Source organism: Equus quagga, chromosome 13, assembly GCF_021613505.1.
Source record: "Equus quagga isolate Etosha38 chromosome 13, UCLA_HA_Equagga_1.0, whole genome shotgun sequence".
Taxonomy (NCBI): Eukaryota; Metazoa; Chordata; class Mammalia; order Perissodactyla; family Equidae; genus Equus; species Equus quagga.
The window spans coordinates 53291549-53317445 of NC_060279.1; the positions used below are offsets into that span (position 1 = coordinate 53291549).

Sequence of the window (25897 nt, forward strand, 5' to 3'; positions counted from 1 at the left end):
CAAAGAGTTATTGCAGAGCTGGGGCGAGAGCGCTCGACTCCTCACTCTGGGGCCGAGGATCTCGCTACTGTAATCCTCCGTCTCCGAGGCTGTTTGCTACAGAAGCCTCAGTGATCAGGTTGATGTAATGTGCTCTTTCTCCCAGGGGTGCTTACCCTTAAAGAGCTTGATGTCTTACTCCAAGAGGGTAGAGCACTAATGGTGGGAGCAAAGGCATTGTGTCAGACCGGCTGGAGGAGAAAGCTGAGGATAAGAACTTCCCCAGAAATCACGCCATCCAGGCACTTCTCACCTCCACCTGGCATCTTGCTGCCCTAGATCATTTCCTTATGGGCGGCATGGACGTTGCACCCTATAACTCGGTAAAGAAGCTGTGTCCTGGGGCATGGCCACATCCACTTACCAAGATCACACAAAATCCAGGAACTTAGCCTTGTTTGGTGCCATCTAGGCTCCCAAGGCCTTGGAAATTTACGTTAGTAAATTCCTGCCTCCAAGGAGGCAAGAAATCTCAGTTCTGAGCCTGGCTCTGCCACGGACTTGCAGTCTGACCTTGGGTGCATCCTTCACCCTTCCCCGGCCTTAGTCTTTCCACCTGTGCAGTGGGGATGTGATCCCTGCCTCCCCCATGGGTGTGCGCACGCTTCATGAATTCTAAAGCTCTGCCTGAGCACGGAGCTATTGCTTTTAGTCCGGTTGCAGAGGTGTGACCAGAGGGGAGGGGGACACATGCGCAGTAGGCGTCTGCTGGGGGTCAAGGGAGGAGCTGGCATCTGAACCCCGCACACAGAGTCCTGTGCCCCGGCTCTGGGAGTTGGTAAGGCTGGCTCCTGGGTGGCCCTGCCATCCTTTTCAGAGTTGGAGGCAGGGTCTCTGGAGTTGTGAGGATTACGTGAGGCACACAAAGCACTTAGAACAGTGCCCAACATATAGAAAGTGCTTTCTAAGTGTTTGCTGCCATTCTTAAGGAAATAGTGCCAGAAAGTACATTTGGAAATGTTATCGCATTTTCCACTGCAGGGTGGACCAACAATTAGTTAACTGATCCCCAGTTGTTGGATATCTAGGTTGCTTCCAATTTTTGTCTATTGTAAATAATCTTGCAGTGAACAGCTTTGTAATTAAAAAGCTGTACATCCATGATTGTTTCCTAAGGCTAGAGTGCTAGAAATGGAATTGCTGAATCAGAGACTGCATTTTTTTAGGCTTTTGCTATGTAAGTGTCCCTTGCCCAACCAGCAGGTTGTTTGAGAGTTCCAGTTTAGAAGGGAGGAATTTGCTTAGAAAGAGAGAGATGGTTTGTATTAGCTAGGATTAGATTCCACTGCGAGTAGCAGAAAGCACTAAACAACATGCTTTAAACAGAATAGAAATGTATTTCCCTGCCATGGAGTAGAAGTTCAAAGTCAGAGAGTCCGAGGCAGATGGACAGCCTTACCCTCCACCTTCCTCAGCACTGGCTTCCACCTCATGATCCAATATGGCTGCCCAAGGTTCAGTCATCACGTAGGCATTCCAGCCAACAAGAAGCAAAGAAAGCTATACAGTACTTCTACCTACTTCCCATTGGCCAAAACAATTACATGTCTACCTCTAACTGCAAGGGAGCCTGGGAAATATAGTCTATTCCAGATGACTAGGGAATATTCAGGGCTGCTAGTACTAGGGGACAACGGGGGAACGAATTTGGGGGCACTAGTTGTCTCTGCTGTGAGCTTAGCTCAGATAGAGAACAGCAAAATGGATCCAGGGAAACAAAGAACAAAACATCCTCAGGGGACCATCCACAGGGAATGAACCAGACCGTTCCAGAGCCAGGACAGGCGCAGGTAAGGGAGGGGGTGCAGAAGAAGCAGGCTGACCTCCGGGGAAGAAGTATTGAGACTCCCCCGAGAGGCCACTTGTCTGCCTGTTTTCTGCCCCTCAAATGTGGGGAGTAGTTCTTGACAGTCCCCCTAGGCTTCCCCCCAGCTGACTTGTCCCCCTGCTCACCTGTCCTCCAGCTCACCTGCCTCCCAGCTCACCTGGCCCCCAGCTCACGTGCCGCTCAACTCACCTGTCTACCCTGTCCCTGCAGGGCCAACTCCTCATGGACCCCGATAGCCTCCAGCTGGGCACCAAGAGCCTGTGGAGCTGGCTCGTGAGGCTGCTCAGCCAAGACCCAGAATGGATGAACGCCAAGGTGAAGTTCTTCCTCCCCAACATGGACCTGGGCTCCAGGAGCGAGGCCCTGGACCCCTCGCAGAGGATCATCCAACAGCTCAGGGAACTGTACGCCCAGGGCCCGGCCCTCTGGCAGACGTTCATCCACTGCGTGTGCATGGAGCTGGAGGTGCCCCTGGAGCTGGAGGTGCCGCTGCTGAGCACGTGGGGCCACGGAGACGGTAAGGGCAGGCGTGAGAGGTGCCAAGCAGCCAGCAAGCCCCCTGTCACACGGAGCCTGGGAGGCCCAGGGAAGGCTGGGACCCACCTGAGCGACACAGAGACAATGTGGCCAAGCCAGGAACAAAATTCCAGGCTTCTGAGCACTTCCCTAAGGCCAGCAAATCAGCTGGGGACCTGGAGGACCCTTCCTTCTACCTTGCCCCACCCCAGTTGCCCAGAGAGGCAAGATGCAAGGACAGAAAGAATCAGGTGACTCCTTTTGGCCAAGAAATTCCAAATAGCCCACAATGCCCAGGAGGTTTCTTTTCACAATGTGGTCAGAAGCTGTCACAGGGGGAGCCCTCTGACCTCTCCTGAGGGGCGGGCGGGTTGAACTCTGTTCCGTTCGGTGCGCGTTTCTTGGACATCTTCTATTTACACAGCACCATGGGGCAACACAGAACATTGAGGGGCAATGATGTTCCTGGGGAGGAAGCGAGAACTCACTGAAGATCTCTACCACAAGGCAGAGTGCAGCAAAGGCAGGAAGTTCACAGTATGAGTGTATGCATGAACACATGTGCATGCACACACATGCCTATTGCATGCACAAACCTGCATATAGACACACATTTCTGCCCACAGCTGCCTTCAAGGCTCACCACCAGTTGTGCTCTCCAAAGATCACAGAGTATAAACTTGCTGGGGACCCATCCTGAGGGATGGGCCCTGAGTCAGACACCTGGCCAGAGCCGGTCCCAGGGCATCCCACCACAGCCCATAGTATATTGTATCCTCCCCTCTCTTCCAGGGTTCCCCAGTCCGCTGGAAGCTGGTGAGGACTGCGGACCAGAATCTCAGCTCCAGCACGGTGAGGCCCCGGGCGGGCACAGGAGGGGCCCCACCTCCAACCCAGAGAAGGCTCATGGTGGCGCATCACAGCTGTTTGCCATAAACCATCCTCCTCGTCCCCCGCCCCATTTGCACATGTCCCCTGCTCTCCCCATGGCTCGCAGTGTCATCTCCTCCCCTGCTGTGCCCCTCAAGGCTTTGGTCTGTCCCCACACCTGTTCCCAGGGGTCTAACCTGGAGAGTCTGAAGTTGTCAGCCCTTGGCCACTGCCAGAATCCCCTGTCTGGTTTCCCTCATGAAGCCTGTTCTCATGTCCCTGTGCCCAAGCCTCAGGGCCTCGTGTTCCAGCCCCACAGACCCAGACCTCTGGCCTGAGCCTCCCCCACAGACTGCTCTCCACACCCAGCGAGCCGCTGACTCATCTTCCGACGGGCTGGGAGGGGTCGCAGATCAAATGGCGGCCCCCTCACCAATGGTGAACCTGCTCAGAATCTTTCTTTTTCTTTCCTCTTTTATTGTGGTAAAATACATATAATGTAAAATTTGCCATCTCAAACATTTTTAAGTGTAGTGTTCAGTAGTATCAAATACACTCACATTGTTATGCAGCCATCATACCATCCACCTCCATAACTCTTTCTATCTTGTAAAACCGAAACTCTACCATTGAACAATAGCTCCCCTTCTGCCTGCCCCAGCCCCAGGTAACCACCGTTCTACTCTCTGTATCCATATTTTGAGTACTGTAAGTACTTTAGGTAAGTGGAACTGTTTTGCAACTGGCTTATTTCACTTGGCATAATGTCCTCAAGGTTCATCCATATTGTAGCATATGTCAGAATTTCCTTTCTTTTTAAAGCTGAATAATATTCGTGGTATGTATGTACCGCGTTTTGCTCATCCATTCATCCATCGATGGACACTTAGGGTGCTTCCATGTTTTAGCTGTTGTGAATGATGCTGCTGTAAAGATGGGTAAACCAATATCTCTTCAAGAACCTGCTTTCAATTCCTTTGAGTATATACCCAGAATCCAGGGTCACTTGGTAGTTCAATTTTTAATTTTTTGAGGCGCCTCTATACTGTTTTCTACAGCAGCCGTAGCATTTTACATTCCGACCAACAGTGCACAGGGTTCCAATTTCTCCACATCCTCACCCACACTTGTTTTCTGTGTTTTGGGTATAGACATCCTGATGGGTGTGAGGTGGTATCTCACTGTGGTTTTTATTTGCACTTCCCTAATGATTAGTGATGTTGAGCATCTTTTCATGTGTGTATTGGCCATTTGTGTGTCTTCTTTGGAGAAAGGTCTCTTCAAGTCCTTTGCCCATCTTTGAATCAGCTTGTTTGTTTCTTTGTTGTTGAGTTTTAGAAGTCTCTCTATATTCTGGATATTAATCCTTTATCAGATATGTATTTTGTAAATATTTTCTCCCATTCCCCCATGTGGTTTGCCTTTTTACTCTGTGGATAGTGTCTTTGATGCACAAAATGTTTTACCTTTCGTGAAGTCCAATTTGTCTATTTATTCTTTTGTTGTCTGTGCCTTTGGTGTCATCTCCAAGAAATCACTGCCAAATCCCATGTCATGAGCTTTCATCCTATGTTTGCTTCTAAGAGTCTTATTGTTTTAGGTCTTACATTTAGGTCCTTGATCCATTTTGAATTAATTTTTGTGTGTGGTGTTAGGTAAGGTCCAGCTTCATCCTTCTGCACGTGGCTCTCTAGGTCTTCCCAAACACTCATTGAATACTGTCCTTTCCCTACTGAATGGTCTTGACACCCTCCTCAGAAATCATTTGACTGTATATGAGGGTTTATTTCTGGGCTGTCTGTTCTCTTCCGTTGGTCTCTATGTCTCTCTTTATGCCAGTACCACACTGTTTTGATTACCGTAGGTTTGTTATAAGTTTTGAAATCAGGAAGTGTGAGTTCTGCAGCTTTGTTCTTTTTCAAGAGTGTTTTAGCAGGGCGAGGGAGGAGGGCAAAAGGCGTGATGAGGCACATGTGTGTGGTGATGGATGGTAATTAGTCTTTGGGTGGTGAACATGATGTAATCTACACAGAAATCGAAATATAACGATGTACATCTGAAATCTATATAATGCTATAAACCAACATTCCCGCAATAAAAAGAAAAAGAGTGTTTTGGCTATTTGGGGTTCCTTGAGATTCTATATGAATTTTAGGATGGGTTTTTCTATTTCTGCAAAAAATGTCATTGGGATTTTGATAGGGATTGAATTGAAATTGTAGATTGCTTTGGGTAATATAATATTGACATCTTAATAATATTAAATCTTCTCATCCATAAACATGGGATGTGTTTCCATTTATTTATATCTTCTTCAATTTCTTTCAGCAATGTTTTGTAGTTTCCAGGGTACAAGTCTTTCACTTCTTTGGTTCATTCCTGCGTATTTTATTCTTTCTAATGCTATTGTAAATGGAATTGTTTTTGTATTCCTTTTCAGATTGTTCTTTGTTAGTGTATGGAAATGCAAATGATTTTTGTGTGTGACTTTCTACCCTGCTACTTTGCAGAATTCATTTATTAGTTCTAAAATGTTTTTTGTAGAGTTTTTAGGTTTTCTACATATGAGATCCTATTATCTGCAAAAAGAAATCATTTTACTTCTTCCTTTCCAATTTGGATGCCTTTCATTTCTTTTTCTTGCCTAATTGCTTTGGCTAGCACTTCCAGTACTATGTTGAATAGAAGTGGTGAAAACAGCCTTCCTTGCCTTGTTCCTCATCTTAGGGGAAAGGCTTTCAGTCTTTCACCATTGAGTATGATGTTTGCTGTGGGTTCAGAACCTTTATTTCTGTAGAAATGTGAACTTTTTGCTTATAGCTGTGCATGGCACTAACACCAACATGCTTTAACAGGAAACATCCACCCCACAATCCCAGCTCCTCAACAATCAAAACTGTTTGTCCTGGTCCCTGCTCCCTTCCGACCCTTATCACTAGGCTGGCATAATTCTCACATGGCTGTCACCAGGCCTGATTCAGTCCCTCATTAACAGACGACGTGTTAAATTATTGAAGTACTCTCAAACTGGTTCTAGTCCCTCTTTGGGACCCCTGGGTCTCCCTGCAATCCAGCAACTAAACAGTTGACACTTGGCAGGGCAAGGGGCCTGCTCAGGGGCTGTTCTGATTGCTCACTGTCCTAGCTGTAGGAGCATCCTGCTTTTCTTCTTAAACTTCTCCCCTAAGTCCTCTTTTCTTTCTCCCTCCCCTCCTTTCTCTCTCCCCTTCCTTCTTGTTTTCCTTCTTCCTTTCCCAACATCTTCAGAAAGGCATTAGAATGACTCTTGAAAATCCAGGCAACCATTGAAGAACTCACGAAGCCATTTGAGGCAGTGAGGCAATGTGGGAGATGGGAAATCAGAGTGATGAAGCGCACAGGCACACGGGGTGGGGCACAGCCCTGGCCAAGCCTGTTGGAAACTCTTCTTTTCCAACTAGTGGTGGCCTCCACAGAGCTGGGTCCTTCCCAAGCCATTTAGTGCTTGGGACTAAGTGTTTCTGAGGCTGCTGGCTGTGTGCCCTTCACCCTGCGTGCTGGACTGGGAGATCCCCCAGCCCAGAGCCTCTGGCCCTCTCACCAGGGCCCAGGACCCCCTCTGCAAACAGAAGCTGGTACTGATGCAGCCTTTGTCCACTGCCTGCCTTCCTTCAGCCTCTGGGTGTGGATATGCTTGTCTGCCTGCAGCTCGTTTGTGGAATGAAGCTCCCCAAAGATGCTGGGTACCCCCTCAGCCCAGGCCTACAAACCTCATCACTTACTCTTTCCTTCATTCTTTCCAGGTATCAAGCGGCCTCATCAGAGCTGTGGGTCCTCGCCCCGCCCGAAGCAGTCCAGGAAGCAGCAGCTAAGTGAGTACCAAGGTGAGGCGGGACCCAAACAGAGGGATTGGATTGCCTTGGCGCCGGGACACAGATCCTGGACTCTGTTCCCTGCTGACAAGCCTCCAGGGGCCCAGTGACTCTTGTCTTGCAAGCTTCCAGGAGAGAAGGATTGGAGGTCCTGTGTGGGCAGAAGAGGGGCTGAGTCTAGCAAGGAATAGCCTCCCCCAAAGGCCGCAGGAGGGCCTCTCCAGAGATGGCTCAGCTGAAGAGCTTGAAGCATCCCAGAACGCTGCGGCTTCATCATCCAGACTCTTCCTGGGACACCCCCATGTCCTCAGGGTTGAGGGATCCCCAGGGAGGTGACCTGCATGCCTTCAGGCCTGGGTCCTCATTGGCCAGTTTAGGGGTGAGCAGGATACCAGGGGGAATCACCCAAGACAGAAGCCCTTTGGGGCCCATGGAGACATGGGAGCTGCTGAGGACCAGCCGGGCCAGGGGGAGTGGAGGACACAGAACTTCTCTCACTCTCCACCAGTTGTTCAGAAAAGCCCTTGTTCTCAACCATCTCTCCCACCAGCTGGGAAACCCAAGCCCCGTGGGCATAGCCAGAGGATCCACCCATGGTCAGACGATTCACATCTCTATAACATAGGCCACTACCCCAGTACCCGCAGTGTAGGCTCCCAGAGTGGCCCCAGTCCTTCCCCTGGGCCACTCAGCATCTCCCAATGACCCAGCAATTAAGAAGCCCATGCCTGGGCCTGTAGGGGCCCAGCTCCTGCAGTTCTGATGGGTTAGTACCTGGGCCTGCAGGTTGTTGCTCACCCCTGGGCATTGCAGGACTGAAACATTGGGGAGGGGCACAGGTCACTCAGACATCACAGCAAGAGGTTGTTCCACTGAGACGTTGCAAAGGAGGTGCCTCCTTCCCCTCCCCCATCAGACTGAAAACTTGACACCAGTTCAGTTGTTGCAAAACAAATCAAGCCATGATCCACACGTCCCCATTCATAACCCTCTGTTTAAATGGCTGCCAGAGCCTGTGCTGCTGTAGAACCAACTCTTTCGAGGAATTTGGGTGACACGAGAGGCCCTGTGTGCTCTTGCCATCACTGCGTCCTGTACATACACAGCTGAGGCTACTGGCTCCCAACAGCCGACTCTGAGGGGAGGGGATGTGGGTGCGGGGAGGCCTTCTGCCCTCACGCCGTCTCCCTGCCCCCTGCAGAGTTGGCCAAGAGGTACCTGAAGCTGCTGAGGAGTTCTGCCCAGCAGCGCTACGGCGGCAGGATCCTGGGGCCGGGGCAGCCGCTTGCCTTCCCCCAGGCCTACGTCCCCCCAGTCCTGCAGTGGAGCCGAGCCACGGCGCCCTTCAGCACTCAGGAGGGGGCCCTTATGGGGGACCCCAAGGCAGAAGATGGCACCGACGTGAGCATCCTGGACCTCCTCAACACCAGGGCTGACAAGGGTCCCAGGGTGAGGGTGCTCCTGGGGAAGGCAGGCATGGGCAAGACCACACTGGCCCACTGGCTCTGCCAGAAGTGGGCCGACGGCCAGCTGGACCGCTTCCAGGCCCTGTTCCTTTTTGAATTCCGCCAGCTCAACCTGATCACAAGTGTCCTGACGCTGCCTCAGCTCCTTTTTGATCTGTACCTGAGCCCCGAGGAGGGCCCTGACGCCGTCTTTGAGTACCTGGAGGACAATGCTAATGGGGTCCTGCTGATCTTTGATGGGCTGGACGAGGCCCTCCAGCCCTGTTCCAGCGGAGAGACTGTAGATCCTGAGGCCCTAGGTCCAGCCCTCACCCTCTTCTCTGACCTCTGCCGTGGGACCCTCCTGCCCGGCTGCTGGGTAATGGCCACCTCACGTCCAGGGAAGCTGCCCGCCTGTGTGCCCACGGAGGCGGCCACTGTCCACATGTGGGGTTTTGACAGGCCACGGGTGGAGGAGTTCGTGGGCCGCTTCTTCAGCGACCTGCCGTCGCAGGAGGCTGCCCTGGCAGAGTTACGGGCAAACAGACGTCTCCGGAGCTTGTGTGCGGTGCCTGCACTGTGCCGTGTCACCTGCGTCTGCCTCCACCATCTGCTCCCAGGCAGCTCCCCAGGCCAGTCTGCCGCCCTCCTCCCCACCATGACTCAGACCTATGTGCAGATGATGCTCGCCCTCAGGCCCCGTGGGTACCTGCCTGACAATTCCCTGATGGGTCTCTGTGAGGTGGCCCTGAGTGGCCTGGAGACCGGGAAGGTTATCTTCTCTGCCAGAGACATCCCTCCAGCCACGTTGGCCTTTGGGGCTGCCCACGGCCTGCTGATCTCCTTCTGCATCTGCATCAGCCCTGGGCGCCAGGAGACAGGCTATGCTTTCCCCTACCTCAGCCTGCAGGAGTTTTTTGCTGCCCTGCACCTGATGGCCAGCCCCGAGGTGGACCAAGATGCACTCGCCCGCCATGTCACCCTGAATTCTCGCTGGGTGCTGCGGACCAAAGCTCGACTGGGCCTCTCAGACCACCTTCCCGCCTTCCTGTCGGGCCTGGCATCCTGTGCCTGCCGCCACTTCCTCAGCCAGCTGGCACAGCGAGACGAGGTGTGGGTGAGTGCCAAGCAGGCTGCGGTCGCGCAGGCATTGAGGAAGTTGGCCACCCGCAGGCTCACGGGGCCGAAGGTGGTAGAGCTGTGTCACTGTGTGAGCGAGACACAGGAGTCTGAGCTGGCCGGCCTGGTGGCCCAGAGTCTCCCCTATCAACTGCAGTTCCACAACTTCCCACTGACCCACGCTGACCTGGCTGCTGTGACCAACATCCTGGGGCACAGGGATGCTCCTGTCCACTTGAATTTTGAGGGCTGCCCCCTGGAGCCCTCCTGCCCTGAGGCTCTGGCAAGCTGTGGGCAGGTAGAGAGTCTCAGGTGAGAGCAAGGGCAGGGGAGGACTAGGGAGGACCTGGGAGGGAACTGGGCTTTTGGGAGAGTGGAGGCCAACCAGTCTAGCAGCCTCTTGCTGAGGGAAATGGGGTCAGCGTCTTGAGTATCAGAACAGACAGGCCCTCATTGCCCCTTAGCCTGTGACACAGTGAGGAAGCTTCATGCCTCGCCAGGATCTCTGAGGTCCAGTTGGATCTCCTCTTGTTGCAGTTTCTGGACGCTCTTTCTCTCTCTCTCGGTCATGGGCCAGAGCCTCTGATCCAGGCTGTGCTGCTAGAGACTGTCTGACTTTGGACAGGTCATTAAACTTCTCAGCCTGAGTTTCTTCATCCCTAAAATGAATCAATAATCATACCTACTTCATGGGGTTGTTGTGAGAATGAACTGAGATAATGCATAAAAAACACTTCTTAGTATAGTTCCTGGCACACAGTAAAGGTTTGATGTGTGTAATAGCTAGAGAAAAGGCTAGGCTGTAGTGACAAAGCCTCCCCCCCCCGCCCCAGTGCAGTGGATTAAATAATGTAGCGCTTTTTTTCACTCTCATGGAAGACTTAGAGGTAGATGGTCCAGGTCAGTGGGATGACTCAGTTCCATGTGGTCGGGCAGGGACCCAGGTCCCTTCCATTGTTGCTCCATCATCTCCTTGGGCATCTTGATCTGCATGATCAAAGCTGCGTCGTGGGTACATCTGTGCTCTGGCTTGGGGGAACGGAAAGAGAGAGCATGGGTTAGATGCACCCAATGTTAAAGCTCAGGCTTGGAAATAGGGCACATCCCTTCCACTCATTCCTGTGGTGAGAACATTCCAGTGATGAGAACATGGTCATGTGGCTGCACTGAGCTGCAAGGGAGGCTGGGAAATGCTGTCTCTGGCTGGGAAACCATACTCCCGGCTATAGCTATGTAAGTGGAGAATGGGTTTTGGTGGACAATTAGCAGCCTCTGGCATAATATGTATTTGTTACTACTACAACAATTACTACTCCTACTATTAGCATTACTGTATTAAGTTCCATCTGTTGGAGGAGGGGGTGGGTGATGACCAGCATTGATCCTCTGCCACCTTGCCTCTTCCTGTGGCAGCTTTAAGAGCAGGAAGTGTGGGGATGCCTTTGCAGAAGCCCTCTCCAGGAGCCTGCCAACAATGGGGAGCCTGAAGAAGCTGGGGTGAGCCAGGGCTTGGGACCGAGAGGGACCCTCAGCCTGGGATGCCTGGAACTCTCCTCCCTCCCCTCAACCCTACGAGGGGCAGATTCCTGGCCCGCCCCCTTTCCCACTGGCATCCTTCTTCACCGTCTTTGCTTACTTGTAGGTTAGCGGGAAGTAAGATCACTGCCCGAGGCATCAGCCACGTGGTGCAGGCTTTGTTCCTCTGTCCACAGCTGGAAGAGGTCAGGTGAGTGATCTCCAGGAGGGTACCCTGGCCAGGGGCAAGAGTCACTGCCCAGGTCCCAGGGTCCCCCTGTCAACAAGTTTGATTCCATCAGGGTCTGGCCAGACTGAGACCCAGAGAGGGGAGGCATCAGTCCAAGAACTGGGTGGGCTGGATCCAAACACAAGGCTCTCAGAGACCCCAGAGCAGTGCTTCTCTCATCTCACATTTTGGGGCCTCTTGAAAGAGCTTGACTTTTGAGGTTCCCTCCACTCTTTCTGTGACCCCAAGAGAAGGGATGGCAGTGTGTAGGCAGTTGTCAGGCACTGTGGGTACACATATATGCATGAAGCACACATTCCTCCACATTTGTGCACATGTGTATACACACACTTGCCAGTTCACTTAAGTATATGCCCCACATGCATGCACATTCATAGGTGTGCACATGTGCAGCACACACATGCATGCACACTTAGATCCACATACACATCTAAGCACATAGGCACAAACATACTCCTGCCCTGTGTCTGTGATGAGTGGCCTGAGAAAGTGGCAGCCTCCTCAGCAGCTCACTGGCAGAACTGCTGCTAGTTCATATGGCCCCTTTATGAAACTTAGAAAAGGCACCACTTCGTCCAGGCAGATGCAGCACAGCGCACGGGTGCGCCGCTTGCTGAGTGGAGCATTAGCGGGACCACAGCTCTCCTCTCTCCTCCTCCACTTGGTGTCTTTTTGCGTGATCACTCTGGGTGATGGGAAAAAATATTAAGTTCACTCTTGCTGATCAGGAAAGAAAAGTAAATGTCAACCAGTTCAATATTTCCAAACCTTTGGCCTGACCCAAGTGGTCATGCACAAAGGCACCCTCACGCTCTTTAGTTCTTCTGTCCCTGCAACTAGGAACCCAGGCAGTGCTGGGCTGTGGACCCCATTTGACAGGTGGGGAACGTGGGGTCAGAAAGGAATGTGCTTGGCCTAGGGCTCTGGATGAGTCAGGGCCAGAGCTGAGGCTAGAAGCAGCATCTCCTGCATCCTGTTCTAGACTCTGCTCATCACCTGGGAGCCTCAGGCACATCCCAGACATAGCCTTGAGAGCAGGGTGCAGGGTCTGCTCATCTCACCTCATGAGACCTTCACAGGCCATCCTCTGGATCCCATGGGCCACCAGGCAGAAACTCCCCCATAGGGACTGAATAGGGACAGAAGTGAGTCCAATAAAGGGCTTTTCCTCCTAGGTGCACCTGCTAGATACCATGGAGCAGGTCACCAACTTGTTCCCGGCCCCTGTCTTGTGTTTCCCACATAAGGGTGGCCTGTTACCTGCCAACTGGGGCTTCCAAGTGCCCCATCCCCAGGGCTAAGGGACCGGGCTTCGATCTCCCTGCAGCTTTCAGGACAACCAGCTTAAGGACCAGGAGGTGCTGAGCATCGTGAAGATACTCCCTCACCTGACGCACCTCCGGAAGCTTGAGTAAGCAGTCTTTCTGCCACCCCTGCCCAAGCCATCCTCCTCCCTTTGAGAGTACAGGTCTGGGGCCCTTGGGATAGGGGACTCACTCCTGACACCTTTGCCACCACTGTGCAGCCTGAGCCGCAACCATGTCTCCGACTGGACCCTACTCCGCTTGACAGAGGTGGCAGTCACGTGCCCTACCGTCAGGATGCTACAGGTCACGTAAGTAGAAAGGGTGGGAGCCTAGTCTTCAGGGTCTTGAGAAAGGGGGAAGGGAGGGTGGAGGATGGGAAAAGGAGGCCACTAGTCTGTAAGACCCACGTGTGCATGCCTGGGTCTGTTTTACTCACATTGGTGTCTCCAGAGCCTAGTTCAGGCCTGGCACCTGGTACTCAATAAATAGTGAATGAATAGAAAGATGGATGGATTCGGGGGTCGGCCCCATGACCAAGCGGTTAAGTTCACGTGCTCCACTTCAGTGGCCCAGGGTTTATGCAGTTCGGATCCTGGGCGTGGACATGGCACCGCTTATCAAGCCATGCTGAGTCGGTGTCCCACATGCCACAACTAGAAGGACCCACAACTAAAAATATATAGCTATGTACCAGGGGGCTTTGGAGAGAAAAAGGAAAAATAAAACCTTAAAAAAAAAGAAAGAAAGAAAGAAAGATGAGTGGATGGGTTGGTGGATAGATGAGGGAATGAATCAACAAATCCAAGAAGGACAGGCAGAGCCGGAGTCCTTAGCCGCGTGTTGCTCTCCATGGTGCTGAACCAGCATTGCTTGTTTGGATCCCTGGGTAGGTTAAGCGCAGTGCCTCTTAATCCTAAAATGCTATGACTCTTATAAAAACTCTCAGCATTCCTAATTTTTATTATCTTCCTTGTAAAAATTGTTTTCTTGACTTTTTTTCTGCTTTTTCTTCCCAAATCCCCCCAGTACATAGTTGTATATTTTTTAGTTGTGGGTCCTTCTAGTTGTGGCATGTGGGATGCTGCCTCAGCGTGGCCTGACGAGCAGTGCCATGTCTGTGCTCAGGATCCGAACCAGCGAAACCCTGGGCCACTGAAGCGGAGCATGCGAACTTAGCCACTCCGCCATGGGGCTGGCCCCTTTTCCTGACTTTTTAAAACACTGAGGATTCATCAAGCAATGACATAATCACAATTCTGGACATATCTGATTTGGAGCACTTTTGCCCATTCTGTTTTTTCTCTGTCAATTACAAAATCAGCTTTCTCTGGATTTTGGGGGCAGCAAGGGATGCACAGGTAGGAGGTGATGTGCTGGTTTCCAGTCCATGGGTTTCATGGCTTGGTGTCTGACCCTGCAGGAAGGCGGACCTCATCTTCCTTCTCTCCCCACCTGCAGAGACAGCTGCAGAGCTACCAGGGTAAGAAACTGAGGGGGTGGAGGTGAAGCTGGGCTCAGCCTGAGAAGTGATCTGGCCTCGGGCAGTTGTGGGGAAAGGTGGCCAAGAGACCTTAGAAAGAGCTAGAATGTGGGGATTCTTCTTGCTACTGCTGCCCTGAGAGATGACTTACTTCTCAGAGTTGGCAAAGGACTTTAGCTTCTTCTAGCATCTCTGGACCACATCTGGCTCCCATGGTGAGGGAACATCCCCAGAAGTTTGAGAGTGAGTCAGACCCTTAGGGAGGCCATGAAGATACTGTAAGATTGGCATTAGTACGCAAGGAAAGCTCTTATAACTAAGAAAAGGGGAAGGCAATTATGGTACCTACATCTTAGAGTTGTTCTGAGAATTAAGTGAATTAATACATTTGAAGTGCTTAGAACACTGCTGGCATCCAGTTGGCACTCAAATGATGGCTGTTCAAGCTGTGCGTGGATTCCAGCTTGGCCAGTCCCAGATGGACACAGTCCTTTCCCTGCTCTGAGCCTCAGTTTCTTCACCTGCACCAGGATCTAGTAAGACCAACGTCTTTTTCCCTTCCGACTGTCTAGAGCTGCAGTGCCCAACATGGTAGCCACTAGCCACATGTGGCTATTTAAATTTATATTAATTAAAATTAAGTAAAATGAACATTTTAGCTCATCAGTCACATTAGCCACATTTCAAGTGCTCAATGTCCATGGGTGGCTAGCGGTTCCCATAGTGGATGGCACAGATAGAAAACATTTCTGTCACTGCAGAAAGTCCTGTTGGACAGCACTGATCTAGAAGTTTGTGGAAACCCGGCTCATAATGTCCCAGCTCCCTGCAGCCCCCAGCCCTCCCCTGGCCCTGTGGAAGACAGCCTGGAGGTGCCATGGCTTCCCGTGGACTGGGCCCACATACAGTCCATGCTCCTGGCCTTCGGAACCATACATGTACATCTGGGTCTACGTACATCTACAAATGGAGACCATCACGTCTTAGACAATAACAGCTCCTTTTTACTAAGCTTCAATCTTGTGCCTATGCTGGGCACTTGGCCATACATCATCTCATTCAATCTTTCAATCACTCTAGGTGTTAGATATTGTCATCCCATTTTAGAGAAGAGAAAATGGCAGCTCAGATGGGTGAAGCGACTTGCCCAAGGCTGCATATGCCCAGCTGTATATGGCAGAGCCAGAATTTGAATAAAGGTTCCATTTGACCTCAAACATTTTGCTCCTGCTGCTTTGCTGAATAGCACCTTCAGCACCTCCAAGCAACCATCTTTGTTACACATTCACTGTGGGTCCTGCTACAGGGTCTTCAGCCCCTAGAAGGCAAGGGAAGAGGCTTGGTCCATTAGACCTTGGACCCTGAGCCCAGGCCAATGTTGGATTTGTTCTTACCAGAGCCCCAGACCTACAGGAAAGTGCCAGCTCAAGGAAAGAGGCTCAGAGCAGAAGCCTGACACTCAGGTACCTCAGTGGGATCCATTACCTTAAGGGGAGGGATGTGATATGGGGGGAGGGTCCCTTCCCAGGGAAGGCATAGCACGGTTGGGGAGGATAAAGGGAAAAGCAGACATGGAGCAAGGAAAGGACATGAGTAACCCATCCTGGCCCAAACAAGGAGCATCTGTCATAACGACAACAATAATAGCTACAATTTAATGGACCTTTGCTGTATGCTGGGCGCTGTGGTCTATTATAATCCATTACCTCATTGTAATTCTTTTGAAAGCCCTGCAGAATACACATTGTTATTCCCATTTGACAGAGGAGGAAATTGAGTCTCAGATGGGTTAAGTGCCATCCCCAAGATCGCTCAGCTACTGAGAAGTGGGGCTAGGATTGGATTCCTGGTGTGTCGGCCTCCTGGCTCCCCAGCTCCCACACCTGGTGATGGCATTCGGAGCTCGAGGAGGCATGGTGTAGCTTCTTGCCCTAAACCCCTCTGTCTCCACCCCCACCCCAGGCTACAGGAGTGTCAGCTTGGGGTCCATGAGGTGGAGATGCTCTTAGCCCAGCTCCGGAAAGGCCCCCACCTGGACGAAGTGGAGTGAGTATTGTGGAAAGCGCTGGGGCAGGAGACAGGAGAGGAGGGCAGTATAGCAAGGACATGCTGCCTCATTAAGAATTTGGGGGAATTAGATCATTGTAACAGCCACCACTGTTTAACACTTGCCCTGTGCCAGGTGCCTTTACATACATCTTATCATGTATAAATTAAGCCACAGAAAGGCAAGTTTTCTCAATGTCACACAGCTAGGAAGAGTCCAGGCCAGGGTTCAAGCTCAGACAGTCTGACTCCCAGCCTCAGCCTCATAATCACTCTCCTTGAGATCTGCAAAGCAGAAATCCCACCACACCCAGGTCTGTCTTCCAAACCACAGCCCTCGGGGTCCCCTCACCCTCTGTCTTCCTCCCAGAATAGAGTGAGAAGACCTATTTTGGGGCTGGAGAAATTCCCATGATGCCCAGCTCCTGGGCGGGGCCTTTGAGAGGAGGGCTTGGGGATTGGTGGAGGTCCTGCCATGTCACCAGGAGGGGACCCCTGCCAGGACCATTCCAGGAAATCAAATGGGTACGAAGGTGGAGTGATGGAGTGCCATAATGTGTTGTAAGATGAATGACCCACCCCAGGGTGAGATGGATGGGGTGAGGCCTGCGTTGGTGACCAAAACTTGAGCCTTGACCTTGTGCCATTGGGAGAACCAAGACAGGATTAGAAGGTGGTTTTACCAAACTCGTGCTTCCACCTACTTGCCACCACTGAGCCTGCCCCTCCCCCAGTGCTCTCACCTGAAGTAAGGCCCTGTCACCCACCTGGTTACGTAGCCCAGACACTTCTCAGCTCCCTTGACCTCCCCCAATAGCCAGTCCATCCTGAGTCAACTAGCCTGCTACATCACTCTCAAAACCATCCTCTTTTCTCCATCCTCTTTTCATTTCAACTCCCTAGTCCAGACCATTTACATCTCTCACTTGAATGATCCCATCCGCCTCCTCACTGGGTCCCCTGCTTCCACCCTGGCCACCTCCACCTGGCAGAGAGTGAAATGCATTTCACTGCTGCCTGCCTCCTTCACTCCTTCCCACTGCTCAAGATAAAGCCCAAATCCTAAAATCCTGTGTGATCCAGAGCCCCACCCCTAACCGCAGAGCCCCATCTGACCCCGTCCTCCCACTCAATCTTTGATCCAGACATGCTAGACCCTTTCGGGTTCTCAAATGTGCTATGCCACAGGGCCTTTGAATGTGCTATTCCTACTGTCAGGAACACTCTTCCCCCTTCTCTTTCATACCCCTTACCTATTGAACTCCTAGTGTTTCCAGCAAGTAGCGCCAACATCAAGGAAGACTTCCCTGACCCCCAGACCAGATCAGATGCCCCTATAATCATGGAGTTTATCACAGGAAGCGATTATGTATGTTACAGCATAAAGAAACAGTTGAAAGTGGGGGCCTTGAAGTCAGGCTGCCTGGGTTCAAGTCCCAGGTCCTCCTTTGAGCAAGTGGTCTAACCACTCTACCTCAGTTGGCTCATCAGTAAGATGAGGATAACAATAGTGCCTAACAACTGATAATAGTACCATAACAACTCTAGGAAGTAGAGTTCTCATGAGGATTAAATATCCAGTAAGTGTAGAGGCGCCTAGGACAGCGCCAGGCGTGTAGGATGCCGTCTTTCAGTGTTTGCTGTTATTACTAAGGTTCATCTATTGGATTGATGCTTTGACTGGGGGCGGTGGGGGACCGCGTGAGTGCCGAGGTTGAGGGGGCCCACCCTAGCAGCACGGGGCATTGGGCCTCTCTCTCAGCCTCTCAGGGAACCAGCTGGAAGATGAGGGCTGCAGACTGATGGCAGAGGCCGTGCCCCAGCTCCACATCACCAGGAAGCTGGAGTGAGTTGCCCACCCCACTATCGGGTAGCGGGGAGGGTCCTGGAGCCCCAGCTGGTCCCTGCCACCCCTGGTCCCCATGCCCACGGTCACCAGAAATGGTGCTGCTCTACCGGCCATCCCAGTTCCAGCAAAATTGGAGTGGTTCGACCATGCCCTGCTTCCGCCTCTGGCATGAGCCACTTAGCTCCAAGTGTGAAAACTCCTTGCGTGTGTAGAATGTGTCCACTGTACCTCAATAGCTAGTGTCCCAGTTTGTCCTCACAACAGCCCTGGATGGGGTGCAGTGGGGAGCTGCATTGGAAAAGCATCAGGGTATTGTGTGGACGGGTGCTGGGGTGTTGGGTTGGGATTTTGGGGTGGGAAGCGGTGTGTTAGGGTGGGGGTACAGTGCTGGGGGAAGGGGTGGGTTGTCGGGGTGGTGGGATGGAAAGAGAGAAAGGCTGTTGGGTGTGTTGCGATGTTGCATGGCGTGGGTGGGGCTGGGGTTTTAGGGGTGAGTTAGGGTCTGAGCATCAAGTGTGGGTTGGGGTGGGGGAGCAGTGAGGTTGGGTAACAGTGTTTCGGATTTAAATCCTGGCTCTGTCACTTAGTCACTTTGTGACCCTGGGAAAGTAATTTCATGTCTCTGGGCCTCAGTTTCCCCATTTGTAAAACGGGATTAAAATGTGATTATTTTACTTACTAGGAAACTGAGGCTCAGAGAGGCAAAAACAGTGAATCGTCAGTTCCCATCGCTCCAGCTGGAGAACTTTGTTCTCTGAGTAGGGGAGGGGGTCGTGCGTCTCGGCTCATCCACATGGGCCAGATCCTTTGAGGATTAAGGACCCAGGGCCTCCCAAGAGTGACAGCCAGCAAGCTGCTGGGCCAGGGGCAGGGGCTGGAGCTGTCTGGGCTTCAGCTGCCTGCTGACGGCTGTCTCCCTCGTGCTCTCCACAGCCTCAGCGACAATGGGCTCTCTATGGCCGGGCTGTACCGCGTGCTGGGTGCAGCGAGCACGTGCCGGACCCTGGCAGAGCTGCACATCAGGTGGGAACTCTCTGTGGACCAGCACCCCCCACTCCCGCCTCCAGCCTGGAGCTCACGGGCTCTCCCATCAGTCTCTCAAAGTCCTCGGACTCCTTTCTGGCCCCAGGCCTTCAGGACCTGGAGAAGAGCTGCTGGTGCCCTGCCCAGACCCCCTGTACATCTGGGGTGCCTGTCCCTACATGCTGTGCGTGCTGGCCGCTCACAGCTTATACTTCTGCCCTGGGATGGTAGGAGCCAGGGATGCCTGGAGAGGACACCCCTCCCTTTCCCCCCGGCCAGGAGTGGCCAGTGAGCGAGGCACAGGTATAGCTCTCCGGCCCCCTTGCTCCAGGTGGGACAAACTTTTGGTGCCATTCACTCTCCAGAGCTTCCTGTGGGATCAGGCTGAAGACCTGCTCTGTTCTGCTCCCCTGAGTCCCTCACCGGTGTCTCCTGAGAGCACTCCTCCATACATCACGTGCACAAGTGACCAAGTGACACGTGACCCCACTCCACTCACAGGCTCGGGCTCTGCTTCGGGGGAGCCCCACCTAAGACAGAGCCCAAGCTTGTGTCTCTAAGTCCCAGTATTCAGTCTAGGGAGCTGAGGTCAGATGCTAATTAATGTCAACACAGTCCCCCCCTAGAGGGGCGCTCAGCCGAGCAGGGTGGTCCCTGCTCTAAACCCCCTGGAAGGAGGAAAGGGAGATCGGGTTCACCCACAAGGTGGGTCGGAGGCCTTGGTTCACTGCATATAGTGATTCAGTCAAGGGTCCTGGGCATTCCAAATGGCGCTCCATTCCCTTCTAGGACTTTATACTAAAGAAATCACTGTGATTGTGCAAACACAGTTAGTGTGATTGTGCAAACACGGTTAGCTGCAGGGATGTTCACCGCAGCATTGATTACAAGAGGCAAAAATGGAAATAACTTAAATGTTTAATACAATATTAGCTAAATAAACCAAGTTGCCTCCCAAGAGAACTCGATGGAACAGTGACACAGCTGCAGCTTTAGTGTGGAGGGGTGGCTGTGGCTTATTAAGTAAACCTAGAAATTTTAACTCATCATTTTTATAATAAAGCTTTTCAATCATACTCAGCAATAGGGAGAATGGTGAAATGAACACCCTAGTTCCCACCAGTAATTATCAGCCTTTTGTCACGTTTGCCTCATCTGTCCCGTGAAAAACTAATTTTGAAAAGAGAATCTGTAATTTTAATCCCATTTTTTTAAGGGAAAAAAAAAAAGAAAGAACATTAACTTCGATTAATAAAAAACCCTAGAGCCTTGAAGGACCCACTCCAAAATGTTATCAGTGGCAGTGGATATGTGGTGCGTGGGTGATTTTTCTTTATTTTCTTCTTACTTTACTATATTTTCTAAGTTTGCCACAGGGAAGAAGTGTGACTTTTGTCATGAGGAATATACATATAACGTTCAGTTTGCAAAGCTGAGGGTAGGGAGGCCCGGCTGTAAGTCACAGCCTGTCGTGGATTCCCAACGTCTGTCCCCAGCTGGTAGTGACCTCGCCCCATTGGGGTGAGTCCCCCCGGCCGCAGGTGCCCGAGCGCAGAAGGAACACCAATGGGCAGAGGGAGGAGAGTTTCAGCCTGAGGCCCCAACCGGAGGGAAGGCAGAACAGAAGTCTTCTTTCAAAGACTTGCCAGGAAATGAGGCTGAGAAGTTTGCGAAATTTCTGTGGTAAACAGACTTCAGGCCCCAGAAGCTCAGAAGAAGTCAGGGTCGAGGTGGAGGAAGTGGCTGCAGCTAGAGGCGGGGGGGTGGCACCTTAGAGGTGCCGCCAGGCCAGGTGAAAAATGACATGGAGCAACAGGGATCCCATAACCCTCCTCTCTTCTCTCCGCAGCCTGCTGCACAAAACCGTGGTCCTCACCTTTGCCCCAGAGCCAGAGGAGCAGGCGGGGATGCAGAGGAGGTAGGGCCCCAACACTATCCCCTGCCCGCCCTCGGCCAGGGCCACCCCCAGCCCGACCTCCACAGCTGGACAGTGCCACTCAGCCGCCAGGAGCCCTTGCCAGATTCACGAAGGTGCCGGGAGCCAGCAGGCTTGGCAGGGGACGCAGCCCTAAAGGGGAGAGTCGAAGGACAAAATGCCTCCCCGTTTCCCAAGTGGGGCCTGCAGAGAGCCCTGGGATACAGGATGCAGACGGCACCCTGGGGCGGGAGTGGGGCCCTCCCCCACTCAGAGATTGAGGTCCTTCCACCTACACCCAGAGGAGCATCTGGCCTGTAGTTCTGATTTTGGTCAGAACTTCTGCCTCCCTTTAGCACAAGGACCCTTTAAAGTGTGTCTGCCTCCTCCAGGGTTCCTTCCCAGATTGCCCCAGGCCAGCACATGGGCAGACTCAGCTCTGCTCCTCAGTGTCCGCCTAAAACCTCTTCTGTGGGGTCTGAGCTGTTGAAAGCTTGCTTGGAGCTGAGGCTGACATCTCTGAAGGCACTGACGGTTATGATGACGAGATGAATGAGTAACAGCCAGGGTTAATTGAGCACTCACTGTGCACCAAGCACCACATGAAGGCAATTCACATACACCCTCCCAGTGAAAGCTTAAGTGATCTGTCCCAGGTCACACGGCCAGGGAGCCGAGAAGCCAGAACCAGGGTCTGGCTGTCTCCAGGCCTCATATAGAGATGGAGTGCTGGGAGGGGAGGCTGAGGATGGACTTTGAGACAATGGACAAGGCATCTGCCCAGCCTGGCCGTGCTGTGTGTCCCTCCAGGGCTGTGTTTCCTGACAGCCACGTGCCCCAGACGCCCTCTGAGCTGCCCCTGCGCTCCCAAAGGATCAGGTACAGTGATGGCTGCAGGCCTCGGCTGTGGTTCCAGCCTCTTCTCTTCCCCCTCAAAGAGCCTGGCCCCCAGCCCCTGGACAAGGGGCTCCCCAGAGGACACCACCTGCTGTACCCAGGAGTTGGCCTGGCTTTCCTGCCTCCCACCTCCCATGCCCGGCCCGTCCCAGACAGTGCTCATGAGGCAGCCCCCTCGATCACCTTCCCTGGCCCAGGGTCCCCCACTTCCTTTAGCCCCCCTACCTCCAGCGGCTGATGGGTGGTAGGAATTCTGGACGGAGAGAATGGGAGGCGTGCAGCCCCTTCTGTCCTGATCCTGGGGCCTCAGGCCTCGGCCTGGGGGCTTAACTCAGCCCCCCCAGGGCTCCCATCGATACCCTCCTGGCCTCTCTCTTCTGTGTCCCTCCTTGTCTGTCTGTCCTCCTGTGACACTGTCTCAACCTCTCTCCTGTCTCTGTGTCTCTCCGTCTTGGTCTCCCTCTCTCTCTGGGTCTCTGCTTGTCTCTGGCTCTTCCCTGCCTGGGTGACATCTTATGCGTGCGGTGTGTGTCGGTCCCCCTCTGTCCCTCTGTCTGGGTGCGCCATGCATCCCGGCCCCTCTCCTGCAGCCTCCTCCTCGGCCTGTGTGTCTCGCCTCTTCAGCGGGGCGGGCGCTGCAGGGCTGCGGTTCTGCCCTCCGCAGGCTGGCGCACTGTGGCTTACAAGCCAAGCACCTCGAGCTGCTCTGCAAGGCGCTGGAAGGAAGCCACCACCTGGGCCACCTCGAGTGAGTCGGGGAAGGTGGGCGGGGGTGGGGGCCATCGGTTAGTGTGTGTCGGCGTGTGGGGCTGTGTTTTGTTCTTTAAGATAACCATCAGCAGTTCTTTCTCTGCAGTCAGGAGCCCCTTAGGGAAGCTGGTCAAGCTTGTGTCTCCTCCCCCTAAAATACAGGTCCCGCCACATTGCACACCCTCTGAAGCCCATCCCTGACCCCCCAGGGGTCAGGAACCTCGGGATGGGAACCCTGGGGGAGACCCCTGCTGACCCAGTGCAGCCCAGAGCCTTGTCCCAGTTTCAGGAGAAGCTGAGTGACTGAGTGACCAGGGTGGAGAGACAAGCTCCTGTCTGGCCCCCGACCCCCACTAACCCGCTCTCCCCTTGCCCCTCCCAGCTTATCAAGCAATGCTCTGGGGGACGAAGGTGCAGCCCAGCTGGCTCAGCTGCTCCCAGGGCTGGGCCCTCTGCAGTCCTTGAAGTGAGTAGCCGCTGGGCAGTCTCTGAGCTTGCCCTGGTCAGGATGAGGGGGTGTGGGGGAAGGGGGTCTGTGTCCCATTCACTCCCTCCTGGGGTTATCGTGAAGATTAAATCAGAAAATACGTGTCAGTCGCCTGGTCCAGCCCCTGAAACGCAGTCAGTGCTCAGGAAAGCGTAGTTGATACTGTGATTCTCATTAAAATAGAGACTGGCCTCTGTGACTCAGTGATCCAGCTTCAGGTTTCGGGTCTCACTTCTCCACTCTGTCTCTGGGAGGCCAGGTCGCCTGGGGTGGGGCAGGCATGGCTGGGACACATTGACAGATTAACCAGCGGCTGGCAGCCCTTCTGGCCCCGGGTGCAAGGAGGGGCTGTTCCAGGGGGCACAGGCCGGTGGGCAGGGAGGGCGTGTACTTAGATAGGACACCCGAGCAGGGTGCTCAGGGCCAAGAGGGGAGGCCCCTGGAAGGAGTACAGGAACCCCAGACTTTGCCTGCAGCAGACCAGAGTTCCTGGGCCCCAAAAGGCCCCTGTGTTCTGGGCTCCCACAACCCCCCTCCTCCTCTCCCGTCTTATGAGCCAAAGTGAGAGGAGCCCTGGGGAGGATGCTGGTGCTGGGGAGGTGCTAGTTTCCCTGTGTGACCTTCGGCAAGTTACATCACCTCTCTGAGCCCCTGGTTCCCAGTCAGTTAACACACAAACTATAGAGGGAGTGGCGTGTGATTTGGGCTGCAACCTTGGAAAGAGTGCGGTGTCCTGAGGGCCCTTCCAGCTCAGACAGTCTTTTACTGGGATAGATGCCAGGAAGGAGAGCAGGTGGCCTCTCCGGTTCAGAGCTGCCCTGGGTGGGGAGGAAGAGCTCAGGGCTGCAGGCAAATTGTATGCAGATTAGAGCCTTCGGGCAGATTCCCGTGTGACCTGCTTAACGCTGTGAAGGCTGGGTGTGACCAGGGCCTGGGGGAGTCTGTGTTCACCCACCAGTATTCATGTGCCCGAGGGCGGGACCCTAAATGGCACATAAAGACCACGAAAGAGAGAAAAACGTCTGTTCCTGCTTTTTGAACAAGAGGCCCTGTATTTTCATTTTTCACTGGGTACCACCTCTCCTTTATCGAGGGGAAACTGAGGCACAACCGTGGCCCCAAAGCACTCCCCAGATTTGCTCTGGGAGGGAACCACTGAGTTCTGGTCTCAGCTCTGTCCCCAGCATCTCGTAACCTTGGGCAAGACCCTGCCGCTCTCTGGGCCTCAATTTCCTTGTCTTTACCATGAGGGGTTAGAAGAGACACTCTGACCGCCTGAGTCCCATCATCTGGACTCAGGGATGGCCCTCCCCTGCCCTGTGCTCTGACCACCAAGAGGGTGTTTTTGAGTCTTGGTGACCTCCGTCAGCGTCACTCCTGTGGTTCTCCAGCCTCAGTGAGAACGGCTTATCCCCGGACGCTGGGTTCAGCTTGGCCCTGTGCTTCTCTACTGTGCAGTGGGTTCTCCACCTGGACATCACGTGAGTGCCCTCGTCTGCCGCATTCACCTTGTAGCATCCTCAGAGCCTTGTGTGATATGGGGTCTCGTGAGCACGTGGTGGGTGTCTGCTGAACGAATGAATGAACAGACAAATGAATGAATATAGCCCCAAGGACACTCGCATTTCTCCAAATTCACCATGGGACACAGTCCATCAGCTCTCCCTTACTCACTCTCTGGATTGTCCTGGGGAGCTTTGAAGAAATCGGGGAGCTCCCTGTTGGTCACTGAGTGCTCAGGGACCAGCCTTCACTGCGGGGTCTCTGGAGCTGATGAGAACAAAGAGGGGAAGGCGCCCAGCCCCCCAGCCCCGGGCCATGCCCTGCAGATCGTGTGCGGCTTCAGGCGAGGGCTGCCCTTTCCTCCCCTTCCCCTGCCAAGAGCAGGAGGTGCGACAGCAGACAGACCCGGTTCAGTCCAGGCCACCCACGTAGCTGCCGTGCAGCTTTGAGCAGGTCCCTGAGCCTCTCCAGACCTCAATTTTCTCATCTGTAAAATGGGGATAAGAACATTTCCTTCCCTCACAGCTTTATTGTGAGAATCAAAGGAGATCGCGTCTGCGGTGTGCTTTGTAGGTGCCTTAGTAAACGTAGTTGTTGCTTCATATATTTATTGTCCCATCTGCTGAGAGAGCGGGCGCCTGCAGGCCTCTCTGACGGGCCGGGCTGCTCTCTTGCTGTCTTGCCTTCATCCTTTCTCACTCTGCTGCCTCCTCTCTGCCTGCAGGGGTGAGAGCCAACGCATCGTCCTGGGAGGAGCCGGAAGAGGCAGGTGAGAAGGAACAGCTCCCAGGGTGGGGCGGGGTCCCCATTTCCTACAGGTGCCCCTGCCCCCCAGGCCCCTGCTGACCACTGTCAGCCCTAGAATGACCCGCCCAGGCCTGGCACATTGGAATTAACCACCACTTCTGTAACCCACCGCATAAACGTGCAGTCCTCAGCTGCCTGCCATCTCCTTTGGTAAAAGGCGGTGCAGGTGGGAGGGGCCCAGAGGTGATGCCACAGCAGGACAGGTGCCAGCAGGCTGCCGCCGCGTGGGAGGGAGAGGGGAGCAGTTGAGTTTCTGCCTCTCGGGGACTTTTGCAGACTTGTGAGTTCACATGAGTCACTGATGTTTCACACACATTTTGAGTGTCACATTTGAGAAGCCAGAAACCGTTGGCGCTCTGAAAGTTTCCCCATCTTTGCAGTAAACAATGAACAATAGTTA

General features: G+C 53.3%; 1 protein-coding gene across 7 annotated transcripts in view; it reads left to right on the top strand.

Annotated features, from left to right (window-relative positions):
* The window catches only part of NLRC5 (NLR family CARD domain containing 5), a 90792-nt gene that overhangs the window by 26958 nt on the left and 37937 nt on the right, over window positions 1–25897 (top strand). For 6 of the 7 annotated variants that reach the window (XR_006891516.1, XM_046681723.1, XM_046681726.1 and 3 more), the window contains 19 exons: window positions 2078–2384; window positions 3176–3235; window positions 7036–7116; window positions 8306–9980; window positions 11082–11165; window positions 11311–11394; window positions 12761–12844; window positions 12959–13048; window positions 14161–14220; window positions 15618–15683; window positions 16183–16266; window positions 18029–18112; window positions 19049–19138; window positions 20988–21056; window positions 21864–21932; window positions 22615–22698; window positions 23083–23166; window positions 24579–24668; window positions 25415–25459. Coding sequence is in view for 6 of the 7 variants with exons in the window: in XM_046681723.1 (XP_046537679.1) it covers window positions 2090–2384; window positions 3176–3235; window positions 7036–7116; window positions 8306–9980; window positions 11082–11165; window positions 11311–11394; window positions 12761–12844; window positions 12959–13048; window positions 14161–14220; window positions 15618–15683; window positions 16183–16266; window positions 18029–18112; window positions 19049–19138; window positions 20988–21056; window positions 21864–21932; window positions 22615–22698; window positions 23083–23166; window positions 24579–24668; window positions 25415–25459 (3278 nt within the window). In the remaining variant the exon portion in view is untranslated. The remainder of the gene's footprint in view (window positions 1–2077; window positions 2385–3175; window positions 3236–7035; window positions 7117–8305; window positions 9981–11081; window positions 11166–11310; window positions 11395–12760; window positions 12845–12958; window positions 13049–14160; window positions 14221–15617; window positions 15684–16182; window positions 16267–18028; window positions 18113–19048; window positions 19139–20987; window positions 21057–21863; window positions 21933–22614; window positions 22699–23082; window positions 23167–24578; window positions 24669–25414; window positions 25460–25897) is intronic. The other variant, XM_046681724.1, reaches the window with a different exon arrangement.